We start from the raw sequence: 14,607 nt of genomic DNA on the forward strand, positions 1-14,607 counted from the left end.
ATCTCCAATAGTTGGTTCTCATTCACTTACAATCATTCGCTTTTGCCTGGCATTAATAACTCAGTATCTTTGTATTTTTTCCTTTGGTTTATACATTTTAAAATGATTCCTGCTCCCCTGGCTATAACTGAATATTCCACCAGCAAGAAAAATAACCTTCCTACATATAATCAGTTAGGCTTCCCAGTACTGTGACATCTGCACAGTGTAAAACAAGAGTGCTTCAGAAACTTGGAGAATCCTGCATGTTCTTTAGCTGGTTTGGTCACGTGATTAGTAATAGCTAATAAAATATGTGACAAGAGGAGGCTTTGTGTGAGAGACCTGTATAATAATGATATGCTTCTATGACGCTTCCACACTGAGCAGTTCATTTCACGTTTAAAAAAACAAGTGAGGAGTTTGCAGAAGGTAAATATGTTTGTTGGAGCTATGCAGATGAGGGATGGGCCATTCATGGGTGTAGAGGGAATCAGATGGGGCCTCATGATATTTACTTTGGAGAGGGCCCTGCAAATTTATGTCTGAAGATAACTAATGCCATAGGAGGGCTTGATCCTGCAAGGTACTGAGCACTTTTTCGTGCTGAGCACCTCAACTCCTCCTGACTTCATTAGGTGTTCAGCACACTCAGCACCTTCCAGGATTGAGCCCCGAGACTCTCCAGCTTCCTGATTTCAATTGCCATCACTATACATATTTTTTTATTCTTTCACTTTTTCTGTACATAATGTAGACTTTCTGTGGGGTTTATGTGACAGGGCTGCTTTGTATCTTTTGTTAGTTAGCTTTTGTAGTCTGTGCACATACTACACGCTATCTCGTTCTGCTGTTCCGACCTGTACCCAGAGCATCACTTGGTGCTATGCGTCTGACTTTCCTGTACTGGGTGGTAAGTCAAACATCCACATGAACGATCTCATGTGTTTTATTTGAGTCTTTATTCATTTAAGTGTGTCCAACAAAGTCAACCAGTAGGGGATAGAGGGAAAGCTTTTCCTAAGCAGTTCCAGATTTCATCCTTCAAAGCCATCGTATATTATTATGACATGAATATTTGAGGGCATTCCAACTCAACATTAGTTCTTGTTTTTAAAAATCAAAAGCATATGGACGTGCTTAAAAGTTACTTTTTTTAAATAACAAAAAATATAAAAGAAATAAATACAAATTTTCCTCTGCCTCTAAGATGTGTGGTATGCACTGAACCAAAATGTATGTTAAGCTACCCTCTTGTAAGCTCAGAAACAAAATGAAAAAACAAACAAAAAAGACTGTTACAAGAATATATTTCTAAAAACTAATTACACACAAATGAAGTGTATATGTAGAAAGTCGATGTCTCTCTTCTCAGTTCTCTCTGTTTCTGGGACCTTCCTTCCATTCTTGAAAAACTAAACAGCAAAATCTTGAAAGCTCTTTCTCTTCCCTTGTGGTTATAGTGAAGTGATGGGCCTTGCTCTATATTTCGCAGTCAGGGTAGTTAATCCTGATGTTTGAATGGATTAGGTGCAAGAGATGTGACTGTAAAGGAGGTTGAGATAGCAGAGAATGCAGCCAAAACAGCGTGCTAGTAAGAATGGTATTGTAACACTATACACCAAATCCTGAATGACTTTATATTTCCGTTTGTGCCAACAGTTTCACTTCATTACATGTAGTGGCATTTGATGTACAATTTCCTTCCATTGATGTGAGGCATGTTAAGCACACTATTTATTTTTAACAACTCTTCTTTCTGAATATTTTCTTGCCGATTGCTAATGCAGATTTGATGAAAACATGATTAAAAACCAGCACATGAAATATAGAGCCAAATCCTGCTCAGTTAAACAGTCCCGTTGAAATCAATGACATTCTTTGTGTCAGTAAGGCAAAAGCAGCTAGGAGTGATTAGAAAAGATACTTAATTTTAAATGTGATGATTATGAATGAGAAGACAAATAGTGAAACTCTTACAGCCAGACAAGGCCATTTTTCAAGAGATAAAGGTACAAACCAGACTGCCGTTTGTACGGTCGTCTTTGGAATATCAATTTAAAGAAGCTTTCCTTTCTAGCTTCCTAGTAGAGCAACAATCTGTTTAAATGAAAATTAAGTTAGTATCTTTTGCCTAGGCTAGTACTGGCCCTCCTATAACACACAAGCTTTTTTTCTTAATTTATATTGGCGATTTTTGTCCTCTTAAGAGGCAGCAATTTAGCAGTTCTTTGTGTTGCTGTCTTCAGCACTATCAGACAGGGAAATGTTCCTCTTCACTTAGAACTTCTTCACATTCAGGCTATCAGTGGAGAATATCAATGTAAGGTGTTAACGTCCCAATCCCTGAATCTTATTAACATATCAGATGGGGTTGTTTGTTTGTTTGTTTTTGCGGGGAGATTGGACTTTCCAAACTGTAATCCAGAGTTTGGGCCAAATTCTGTTCTCATGTGGTACCCTGCTCTCTTTATAAAAAGAAAAGGAGTACTAGTGGCACCTTAGAGACTAACCAATTTATTTGAGCATAAGCTTTTGTGAGCTACAGCTCACTTCATCGGATGCATCCGATGAAGTGAGCTGTAGCTCACGAAAGCTTATGCTCAAATAAATTGGTTAGTCTCTAAGGTGCCACTAGTACTCCTTTTCTTTTTGCGAATACAGACTAACACGGCTGCTACTCTGAAACCTGCTCTCTTTATGTTCACCATCCACACACATGTGGGGTTTTTAACTACTTACACTTCAAAGCTGATTGGACCCTAGTTCTAGAGCACAGATGCCAGAAAACAATTGGTTTAAGTGGGAAGCCAGGATAATACAATAACTATTTTACCTGCCTGCAGGTTTTGGCCAGAGTTGTGTCAGAGTACTGAACTGGTACCATAGAGGTCTTTAAAATTGATCAAACAAGTTGGCACTTGTCTGAAAAATAAGCCTAGAGAAGAAAAGCAAGGACTTCTGTCTTCCAAAAAGCAGCCTAATTGTGACCACACATGAGAAAGCTACTGGGGGGCTACCGGAAGCAGAGCTCTATATAGCTCAAAAGCTTGTCTCCCTCACCAACAGAAATTGGTCCAATAAAAGATATTACCTCACCCACTGGTCTCTCTAATGGGAACTACTGGCATATACAAAACACGTGCAGATTAAATGACTTTGAGGATGAATATCCTAGTCCCTTGTGTGTAAGGGTTAAAACCTCTTTCGTGTGTTTTAAATAAAGAAAACAAACAATGGTGTAGAAATGTTTGTTCAAATAACTGTTCCATTTCAAATTCTATACTTCACAAAGCTTTCTTTGTTGCTCATGGCATTTGTGAGATGAAATAAAGCTCACCAATCAGAAGCTGTAATTAAAATCAGTCACTTTCTTTTGTCTTGTAGTATCTCCGTCAAGAAATTGAAATAAAATTTCATGAAGACACATTTGACTGGGACCAAGTACGAAACAATGACGCAGCAGGACTGCTGAAGATGTTTATAAGAGAACTCCCGAGCCCCCTCTTCACTGTAGAATATCTGCCTGCCTTCATCACACTAGTGGAAAGTAAGTAGAAAGAAATTAGTGTAAATGGATACATATGAAAAATACAAAATTGCTAAAGAAGAGAAAAGAGAGTGCCAGTATGTCATAACTATTTTGGTTTCCTGTAAGCTTTCTTTTCAAATGGTACTTGGCATATTTGACTAAACATATAGAAGTACCAGTTAAATAGCTATTTAAAGCAGGCTGTGGTAAACATTGCAAGCACATAGTGGTTGAAAACTGGCTTTTGTACATAGATTTTACCATATTTCATTCACACGAACTATACATTTAGTGAATAAAAATTCTCTCCAGTGTAAAATCCAATCACCACACTATAGTTATTATTTTATTAGATTTTGTTTTCTTTCATGAAAGATTATTTTTATCAGGATCTTTGTGTAAGAAATTTATTAACTTGCGGAAGGCTGCAGGTAACTAAGTTTTGGGTCCTAATTTTCCTGTGCATTCTGATTCTGAGCCACTTTTTCTATTTTCAGTTATAAGAATGCAGTAGTGCAGATTTTACTTAGTGAATTCCTGTTGACTTCAGTACAAGACTTGTTTGGGTTAGGGCTGAATGAGAAGAGCAGAATGGTGCCTTTATTGGGCAAAATGGTAATAGACCCTATGTTCTTATAAAGTCAGATTGTGACCAAGCAGTCTGTGTATGTTCAAAGAAGGAGGGAAGTTCTAGCAGTTTACTCCATCTTGCAAACTGCACACAGGCTGGTCATGAGGCTCACTTGAGTGCATGGAGCTAGGACCTCCTGGGTGAGAGTATGAAGGAGGTGAGATTGACGAGAAATGACTGCACTCTTCACCCCATAAGTAGTAAAGCAGCAACAACATTTCCTCTTCTTCCCCCTACTCACCCATCCACTCTTCATGTTAGGGAGCTCCAGGAGTCCTTATGCTTCCAAGAGTCACATACTGCACTCAGAATAGGCTTGTGCCTTTAAGGCACGATGGCCCTTAGAAACCTACACTCATGCTATACATTTTTATAGAGAGCCAGATTTGGGACTAGGCACAAGAGTGAAATTAAAATAAAAGAAGGATAAACAATGAATCTACAATCTAATGGCAGATGGGTCCAGTAAATCACTTAACAAAGTTAGTCTGAAACTATTCTGAAAATAAATTTTGCCATATCATCTTGAAACTGAGAAGTTCTATATTATAGAAGTGTGATCTGATATACAAGGCAATCCCACAGTGACATCAAAGAGGAATTGGCCAGTAACCAGCACCGAAGGATTTAAGCCTTAAGTGACCCGGAGAATAGGTTATTAGGGGAATGTCTCCCCAAAAAGGAGAGATTTTTCTAAAGATCCCTGCACCCTGTAAATCCAGAATTGGAGATTAAAAACTAAGTTCTGTGTATTAGTATCATTAAATGTCTTCCTTCCTATTTGCCCAGATTAGTCAAATATAATTACAGGTCCACGACATGTAAGGAAAAAAATACCCATTAAACTTAGGACATTTCTGGTGAAAAGCCAACATTTAATTTAGAAAAAGAAATGAATGCCATGTATCAGAGCAGCATCTGTGATTCTCAGCACTTACTGCAGCAAGGACCCTTGCCATCTACAAAAGAAGTCTCTGCATCATTTCTCAGTATAACCTTTCCCCTTTAAATGTAATCCTATAGTTTGTCTTTATGGCCCTGTAGTAGTTGAAGATGAAAGCAGAGATAAAGTTCCAGATGCACAGCTACAGGGTAACTCAAGAGGGTGGGTGAAAAAGTGACCTTACTACCTCCCTGATCCTGTGGTAACTATATGCCATCCATTCCCGAACAGCATTGCCCTAAATCAACAGAAGGGAGGGGTTTGATAGAGGAGCTCTATGCCCTGGTTACACTGTTGGTGTAGTTGCAAAGTAGCCTCACCATGCATTTCAGAGTTCTTTCTAGCACAGATCTAATGGTAATTATGACTTTTAAAATATTAATTATTATATTCTTAGAAGTCTCCAAGGTCAAGTTACAGTTACAAGCTTTGCATCTGTTGATCATGTTGTTGCCTGATGCCAACAGGGATACAGCCAAGGTAGGTGCTTTGTTTGATGATTCCTGCATCTGTATTCTTTGACTTTTAAATGAGAGTCAGGGTTTGTTCGTAACAGCAAATGATCAGAATCCTCATCCGCAAAAATATCCATGTTGGTTTGTTATCATCATTCTGAAAAGTTCTCCAGTTCTCTGGGGAACATCTAATGGAACACAGCTGGTTATGATATTTATTAGGAATAATATCTGTTATGGATATAGCCCCTTGCTTAATAGTGAATGATTCACAAACATGTTTTTTTTTAATGTATTAATTATTGGCAGGTATTTGCCAGATAGTTTGGGTCAATAACATTCAAACTACGGGCTTTTGCAGTGTTCTCTTTGACGGTTCGCTAATTGCGTATGTCATGTATCCATTTATTTCCAGTTTTATTGCATGTTGATTTGTGTGGATTTCTTTTATGATCGTTTATAATCATGTGTTCCCAATACTACATATTAGTAGGGCTCCATAGGCAGCTGAGTAGGGCTCCATTCTTGGAACTGTCACCTTGTCCTACTGGGTGACCTCAGACAAGATATTTCATCTCCCTGTCCCTCTGTTTCTTTGTCAGCAAAATGGGGATCATGACAGTGACCTCCTTTGTGAAGCACTTTGATTTCTACTGATGAAAAGTACTATATAAGAAATAGATAATATTAATAGTAGTTTTTGGCCAAAATCCATATCCATGAGCAATGTTTCACAGGGCAGTCTATGGGCCAATAATGCTAATAATTACTGATGATAAGTTCTTAAATGAAATAGAATTAGAAATACTAAAGGTAAAAAATGAATGTTCCTATCTACCCACTTGTAACAAAGCATTGTTTTAATTTAGAAATGTCTTCAACATAATTTCTGTTGTGTCATTTCTGAGTTTCTAAAAATGTGTTTATCATACACGGGCAGTTGTTTATATACTGTTCTAAAATAACAAACTGGCAGAATTAATCCCCCGAAAAACTCCCCAATAACAACAACAAAAGCTCAGCCTACTCAAGTGCACTTATTCAAGTGAAAGCCTGAAAAAACGGATGATTCTTGCACTGCGCCCAAAAGGGCAACAAACTGCCCTTGATATTGGCACTGACATGCAGCAGTGATTTCTAGAGTTGAAGCCCACTGCTGAGAACTCCTTACTTCTATCATGCGAGAGATAACATCCTGGGCCTGTTGGCAGAAGTTCCCCAGGCGGAAGTGAAGGGTTGGTACTTAAGCAGAGAGGTACTTCTTAAGGTAGTCAGGACCCAAACAATGTAAGGCATATAGATCAAAATCAACATCTTGAATTGTATGTGGAGACCAGATAGTAAATAGCATAATTTATAGAGCAGAGATGCAATATGCTCTCTCCAGGAAGCACTGCTAAGTAAGGGCCAAATCCACAGCCCATTGAAGTCAATGGAAGGCCTCCAATTGGCTTTAATGAGACTTTAATGACTCTGGATGAGATCTATTCATGATATATACTTGATATATGAGAGATGGCTGAGTGGTCTTCAGGGACTGACCCATGTACAGCACATTGTAGTAGTCCAATCTGGACAACACAAAGGCATAGATAGCTTTCCTAAGTACCGCATCCAAGAGGAGAGATTGCAGCTTTCTAGCCAGGTGCACGGTGAATTTGAAAATATTGTATTGATGTTGTATTTCATGATGCATTATGAGTGGCACTGCTTTTCCCAGGCCTTTCTGCAGTTCCTGAAGAAGATAGTGGCTAATGAAGGGAAAAACAAAATGAACTTATGGAATGTTTCCATGATTGTTGCACCAAACGTCTTCATCTACAAGGGCAAACATGCAAACCAAGAAGAGATGCAAGCAGCAGCCACCACGGCACACATAGTGAGACTTTTAATTAAGTACCAGGACATCCTGTGGACAGTGAGTAATGCTGACTACAGTATATGTGTTTTGGTTCCCATATTTGTTTTTCTAGGTTTCAGAGCTGAATGCAGCAGCCACAAGGAAACATGCAGCAATATCTGCCTGGAACACCCAACTGACAATGGTGAAATTAATCTCTGTACAATGCTTTGGTCCATTAGCCTTGTGGTCGCCTGCTATGCAAGCTTGAGAGAGCATTAATATACTGTGATTCGATTAATGTAACCACCAGCTAGCTTTAAGTCAGTCCAAAATTCTGTTTGTAAGCCATTTTCAGAAGGGGTTGTTTCATGTCTTCAAACTTGGTAGTTCTTTTATTTACATCCATGTATGTGCAGTGTGACATTGTGTTTTTACTTCTACATAGCAAGTGTGAGACTCTTCACTTTTATTGTATTACTAAAGGGAGGACGTGAAAATAGAGGTCAGCTTTACTCATTGGCTTGTCATTCTTTCCTTAACCTTTTTGAGGACTGGATGGAGTCATTCATTTCAAGGCTACTCACTCAAATCCAGTCCATGTCAATATTGATCAGAAGTCGTTACCATCTGGTGGCTTTTGGTGGTCTATGTGAATGTGCTGGCAGTCTCACTTCCTTTTCTAGGAGACAAAGGATGGCCCAGTGGTTAAGGCACCAGTGTTGGACCCAGGAAGTCCCTGCTGTGCCATAGACTGCTTGTCTGACCTTGGGAAAACATTTAGTCTATGTGTGCCTCAGTTCCCCATCTGTCAAACAAGGATAATAGTACTTCTGCTCCTCACAGGATGATGTTAGGATGGCATTACAGATTTGAGGTGCTCAGGAACTATGGTAATGGAGGACATGTAAGTCCCCAAGATAGATCTAAAAGATACTATTGCAATTGGCATTGGTAAGCATCCTTATTGACTGCTTCAGCAGAGAGGTCATAGATTGAATGGGCATGGAAAATGAATGATCATTTCATCCCTCGTGGTGTCTGAGTGATACTGGGGAAATTTGCCCATGCTGTACTTCTTCTGGGAATAAACAGGACTCAATTTCCAGTGCTTTTAATTTATCATCTCTCACAATCACTGAAGTCACTTGGCGGGGAAGGGGAAAAGAGAGCACAGGGGGAAGGTTTTCCCTCCCATCCTTTTGCATACACTCAGCCTTGGCTTCCTCTCTCTAGGTCCCATCCTTCCTGATTTCTCAAGTGAGAAAGATGAATGAGGCTACAATGAACAACACCAAGAGACAGATGATGTTTGACAAGGGTGTGAGAAGATTGCTGAGGAGAAAGACCATGGAACGAGAGAGACCTGAAAGATCAGAGGTGCATTAAGACATAACATTTTTAAATGGTAGCTTTGAGTTCCATCATGTCGCCATGTCTTTTCAATCCCCCTGGTGCTTTCTCCCGTGCATGGGAAAAATCTCCTGTCAAATTTCATAAAGCTGCTACCTCATCCAATTTAAATCCTTCCTTGAAATCTACCTCTGTTGCAATACTAACAAATCACTCCGCTCTGGCATTGGATTAGGCAAGTGGCAAGCTCTCACTTTTTTCCTTCAATTAAACTGTTTATTTTCTACCTCATCTTCCACCCACCCCTTCCCCATCTGACTATTACATCCTGTCTGGCAGAGACTGAGAGGTCTCTAGGGCAGGGACTGTCTTTGCTCTTTTCTGTACAGTGCCTAGTACAACAGGACACTTCCTATGGGGTTTTCAGGCCCTACTGTAATACAAATAAATAATAATAACAACAAATAATATAGGGGTTTGTGAGGCAAATAAGTTTTACCAGAGAGGAGCAACGTGAGTTAAGATGTTAGAATAGTAAGCTTTATATTTACAGAAAAATGTTTTCATTTAAAATAAAAACACCCTTGATTTGGAAACTTAACTTTAGAATCTGACAAGCCTGAAGCAAATTGGATTTTCATGCGCGAGAAGCTGTTTTGGGACTTGTGCTCCTGGGGCTTGACATGTTGCTAAGACAAATAACAGAGATTTTGTGTGGAACTGGTTGGGAATTATTCAACAAAATGTTTTTTCTTGGAAAGTGCCATTTTCTCTGGAAGGTTTCCTCAGGTCCAGGATGAAATTTCTGGTCAAAACAGAGAGAAACCGACTCACTCCAGAATAACCTGGTGGTTAGGACATTCACCTAAGATGTGGGAGGTCCAGGTTCAGTGAATAAGAGCTCCAAATAAGGACAGCTTCAATAGGGCAAGAGTGGGAGAGACAGACACTGGGTCTATATCCTAGTGGCTAAAGCACTCACTACAAATGTAGGAGAGCAGGGCATGGAATTGAACTGCATCTCTTATATTCCGGGTGAGTGCCCTAGTCAGAGGACTATTGGTTCTCTCTTCTCATATGTTTTTTCATGGAAAATCTCAAAAGGTCTATTTTTTGTTCTGATATAGAATGAAAGCAAATTCCAAACCCCCAGAATCTTTCATGAAGTTGAATTCTTGTTTTCTGACTAGCCTTAGTTCTGTGCTTGAGTTCTGCAAGGGAGGATATTAACTGAATTGGTCTAAAGTACCCCCTTTTGGCCAATTCCTCCAGTGGTGTTTTACAGTATGTGTTCTGAAAGAAAACGAGGGCTGCTCTTTACAACAAAATGCCGAGTGTTCTGATGAGAGTCAGCAAATTCATGGAATTACAATAGATTAAGTGGTGGGCCTGCTTTAGAATAGATCAGCTTTACCTGGATCTGGGCTAGGTTGCCATGTACCCATGCATTTGTCTGGTTGGCTATGGTTCTGCTGCTTGGTGACAAGCCATTGAGCAAAGTAGTCATGCTGTCCTGGTGCTTTGCACGCAGCAACCTGTTGCTGTTCGTGTAGTAACCTACGTGGCCAGGGATCCTTTGGGCCTCCTCCATTGCTATTTAGAAGATGGGAGAATGAGGAGCTGCTTTCCTCCATGGACCTTTGTCAGAGGAGGAATTGGGGAGCTGGTCCAGGGCTCTACAGCCCTGGCATAGACTTGAAGAACAAGAGAGGAGATTAGGGTTTGAGGGAAAGACGTCAAGGAGCTGTTCACACCGCAGAAGAAGACTGACAGCAGCCAGTCTCAGAGTGGGTCAACTGACTGGGGTTTGCAGGACTCACAACATGGGGCTAAAAAGACTTTTGTGTAAATGTTCAGTCTCAGGCTGTAGCCCAGGGTCCAAGCACCTGCTCTATTCAGCCTTGTAAGTCTGAGACTCGCTGCCACGAGGGTATTTTTGTAGTATAGCCATATGCTAAAAGAATATGGGAAACAGAGAGAGTAGACATTGGGGAAGAGAGATGAGGAAGTGCTTTATGTATGAGTCATTGATTAGCCTTTACCCACTCAGATGTTTGGAGAGCTAACACAGGTGTTTTGTGAATGGCATATACATGTATGTGTGGTGAATATCTGTTTTAAATGTTGGTACAAGATACTGCATTTTAGACTTATGTTCATACTATAAGTGATGGGACAAAACCAGTTTATTCTGGGAGAGAAAAATTATAAGTCATCCAGATACCTTTAGCATTCTGAAATACAAGCTGGTCAGCAGATGGCAAAAGTCTTTGTATCTGACAAGTAAGGGAATAGGCATTCCCAAGTAATTGGAATAGGGGAGGAAAATTGGGGGTGAATAATGGTTGAATAAGTGAGTTAAATTTCAAAGCATTTAATGTAACCAGCATCTTTCAGATGTTCTAAATTATGCAATGATAAAAGTGGCCGAGAGACTGCTATTGTTCTCTACTCAGGGTGGTATTAACTAGATTAGAATTAGGAAGCAAGCTTTACTAATTGATTTATCCTGCCATTAACCATGGAAGAATGAGTAAACTTTTATAGTTGATGGTCTGAACTCTGTACAAGGTCATATATCAATTAAGAGGAACCATATGGGATTTTATTATTTTGCTGTGTATAAACTTGGATCTTGTTGAGGTGGTGGAGAGGGCAAAGAGTGAACTTGGTCTCCTTGCCTGTGGGGAATTTCTTCTTTAGAAAGGAAGAAAGGATATTTTCAAGTATATAATATAGTTTTTAAACAATTGCCTGTCCACTGGTTTGTGCTATAGGGATCCCAGTTAACTTCTGGATTTATTTCTGGCTGCAATTAAAAATCAGAGATTATAGTATGTTCCATATGTATTTACATAAAGCATGCCACAGTATTTGATTTTTTTGGGTGTCATTAGTCCCCCTTCCGTCTACATACAAATTATACTAAATCAGGGTTCAGAGCCAGGACCCCAGGGGAATGAAGGGTCTAAGCCCGAGTCAAGCTGGAACCCAGGGTTCAAGCCCTGTTGCTTTTGCAGCGTAGACACTGTCTCACTGAACTTGTGCTTTAGGAATCTACCAAAAGTATCCCCATAGTCCCATGGGGTCAATTTTCTTGTCCTCTGGACAGTAAAGTTTGGTGGACTGTCATGTTTTCCCATGCTGTTCCCCGAATAAAGGGCTAGAGCAGCCATGTTGTAGCGGGGCGCTAGGAAGTCTGGGATATGGATGTAAATGCTGGAGCCCCAGGTTGGGAGCCAGGTTTCAAGATTTCCTAACTTGGGGTTACAAATGAGTGTAGACAATCAAGCACTAGGTTAACAAACCCAGGGTCTGCTAATTTGAGTTCTTCGAACTCTGGGCGTACGCTGCAGTGTAAACATAACCTTTGTGAACTACCTTGTTAGATAAAATATATAACTATGTGAGTATATGAAATATATGATTTGTAGCTCATAGATTTATTGCTCTAACGATTCAGGCAATCCATGTAATTAATTTTTAAAAGTAAACTTGAAAGTGCTTGAATAACTGCCCCGGAGCTGAGCTATGACAATATATAACTAAATTTACTCTGCTGAATATTGACATGAGGGAACTGTCATTTTTTTTCCCTGTGTCTGCAGACCCACATACCAGAGGGGGTGATAAGAGTTTATGCTCCACTGCATTCAAAAGTGTCTATGGCAATTCAACTGAACAGTCAAACAAAAGCCAGAGACATCCTGGCTCGATTTCACTGTGCAAACAGGTGGGTAAAAGCAGGAGGACATCAAAACATTCTATTTTTCTGGAGTAATATCTTCACAGTCATTAAAGAATAGGCTGTCCCTTTTCAGAGGCCCCATTGTGTTGTTAGAATGCTTTCTTTTTACACTGGCAACAGTAATTATGGTAATGTCAGTCCATAAAAAATTCTGATTGATTTCTGCTCTTCAAATTCTACTTAATAACTGGCACCTTTACAGAATCAATCTGGCTTCTGTTATGCCTGTGCTGAAAAATATATTTTTCTAGGCTTTCTCCAGTCATAAGCTGGAAAGATTGTCTTAAACCCTAATGCAAATGTTAATGCTTTTGTTATTTGTGCAAATGAATACCAGTGTTAGTATTTATAAGAGGTAAAAAGGAAGTCTGCGAGCCCTATTCTGAAAGTCCTTTAGCAAAGTCCTTTGGTGCTATTACATAGTTCTGTTCTTAAAATAAATCTGGCATAAATTGCCTGCAGTAATCCTTTGTTGTATTGATAATACAGGTTTACTAGTTATAGCTAGCATAACAACTCTACAACGACAGTTCTAAGATGATAACAACCCTCTCCATCATAATAATGTGACATGGCAATTGTCCTTGTTACTCTGTTGATATATTAAGACTTCTAAAAGTAATCACAGAAACAGAATGCAAAATAAGAGATCAATTGGATGTGCGAATTCCATTGCCTTCAATGGCACTTATGCACATATGTCTGAGGGCAGAATTGGCCAAAAGGCTTTATGTAGGAGAAAAAAATAAACTAAAATAGCAGTATATTCTGAGTTCTGCCATCGTTTTAATGTATTTGTTGCTCCAAACCACCATTTTTATTTTACAGAGTCCTTTTAAAACCACTTTTAATAACAGAATAACTATACCATCAGCCTGACATTCTATATACCACCAGTCACAGATAAACTAGTTCCTACACTAATTTACACCCCGTAGAATCCTAATCAGTTCAGTGGAAACTTAACAAGGTAAAAATTGGTGCAGAACCTGGCCTATTATAGGCCAATGGCTCTCAACCCTTCCAGACTACTGTACCCCTTTCAGGAGTCTGATTTGTCTTGCGTACCCCAAGTTTCACCTCACTTAAAAACTACTTACTTACAAAATCAAACATAAAAATACAAAGGTGTCACAGCCTACTATTACTGAAAAATTGCTGATGTTCTCATTTTTACCATATAATTGAAAATAAATCAATAGGAATATCAATATTGTACTTACAACATTTTAATGTATAGTATATTGAGCACTATAAAGAAGTCATTGTGTGAAATTTTAGTTTGAACTGACTTCGCTAATGCTTTTTATGTAGCCTGTTGTAAAACTAGGCAATATCTAGATGAGTTGAAACTTGATGTACCCCCTAGAAGACCTCTCTGTACTCCCAGGGGTACACATCCCCCTGGTTGAGAACCACTGTTAGAGGCTATAGCTAATTCTGCTATTATAATATACTTTCCATTCTGTAGACAATATTCTATAGTGCTGAATGAGATATAAATGCTTATATTCAGTACATAAATTTGTTACTACTGGAACAAGACATATAGAATTCCTTGTTTGATTATGGTATAATGGTCATTTTCAATGTATGCAATCACAATTATACTATAAAAGACTAAAACTCAATTTCTTCTCCATGATAGCCATGCATCATCAAAGAACACGAAAGTCCAGATCCAACGTTTATATGAAATTGGAGGAAACATAGGTAAACATTATTCTTAAAATTCAATTCTAAATTCTTCTGAAATAACTCCATTTGTTTGATATCTTTACAGAGTAGAATCTTCTATACTGCAGTCCATCTGCAGAATGAAGGGCAAGATATAGGGTCTAATCCAAAGCCCAGTAGTCAATGGAAAGATTCCTGTTGACTTCAAGGGCTTCAGAAAAGGTTCAGTGACCAAGTTCAGCTTATAACAACCTGATAAAGACATTGCCACAGGACCCATAGTCAATATCTGTGTTTCTGTCAAGTTCACCTGACCTTTTGCTTGCTTCTCTCCCACCTTCTTCATGCCTTCCTCCATGTAATCCCAATAGTTAGAGCACCCTTCTTCTCCTTGCTTGCCAGCAAATTCCCTCCCTACATTTAAATATTTTCTCAAATCTCTTTTCTCC

At 39.1% G+C, this 14,607-nt stretch overlaps 1 protein-coding gene across 10 annotated transcripts in view; it reads left to right on the plus strand.

The window, feature by feature from the left end:
• The window catches only part of ARHGAP28 (Rho GTPase activating protein 28), a 91,645-nt gene that overhangs the window by 71,353 nt on the left and 5,685 nt on the right, over positions 1 to 14,607 (plus strand). For 8 of the 10 annotated variants that reach the window (XM_073331548.1, XM_073331551.1, XM_073331558.1 and 5 more), the window contains 5 exons: positions 3,367 to 3,529; positions 5,483 to 5,565; positions 7,261 to 7,458; positions 8,617 to 8,760; positions 12,342 to 12,466. In XM_073331548.1, coding sequence (XP_073187649.1) covers positions 3,367 to 3,529; positions 5,483 to 5,565; positions 7,261 to 7,458; positions 8,617 to 8,760; positions 12,342 to 12,466 — 713 coding nt within the window. Of the gene's footprint in view, positions 1 to 3,366; positions 3,530 to 5,482; positions 5,566 to 7,260; positions 7,459 to 8,616; positions 8,761 to 12,341; positions 12,467 to 14,129; positions 14,195 to 14,607 lie in introns of all 10 variants that reach the window. The other 2 variants (XM_073331549.1, XM_073331550.1) reach the window with 2 other exon arrangements.

The sequence above is a fragment of the Lepidochelys kempii genome, chromosome 2, assembly GCF_965140265.1.
Source record: "Lepidochelys kempii isolate rLepKem1 chromosome 2, rLepKem1.hap2, whole genome shotgun sequence".
NCBI lineage: Eukaryota > Metazoa > Chordata > Testudines > Cheloniidae > Lepidochelys > Lepidochelys kempii.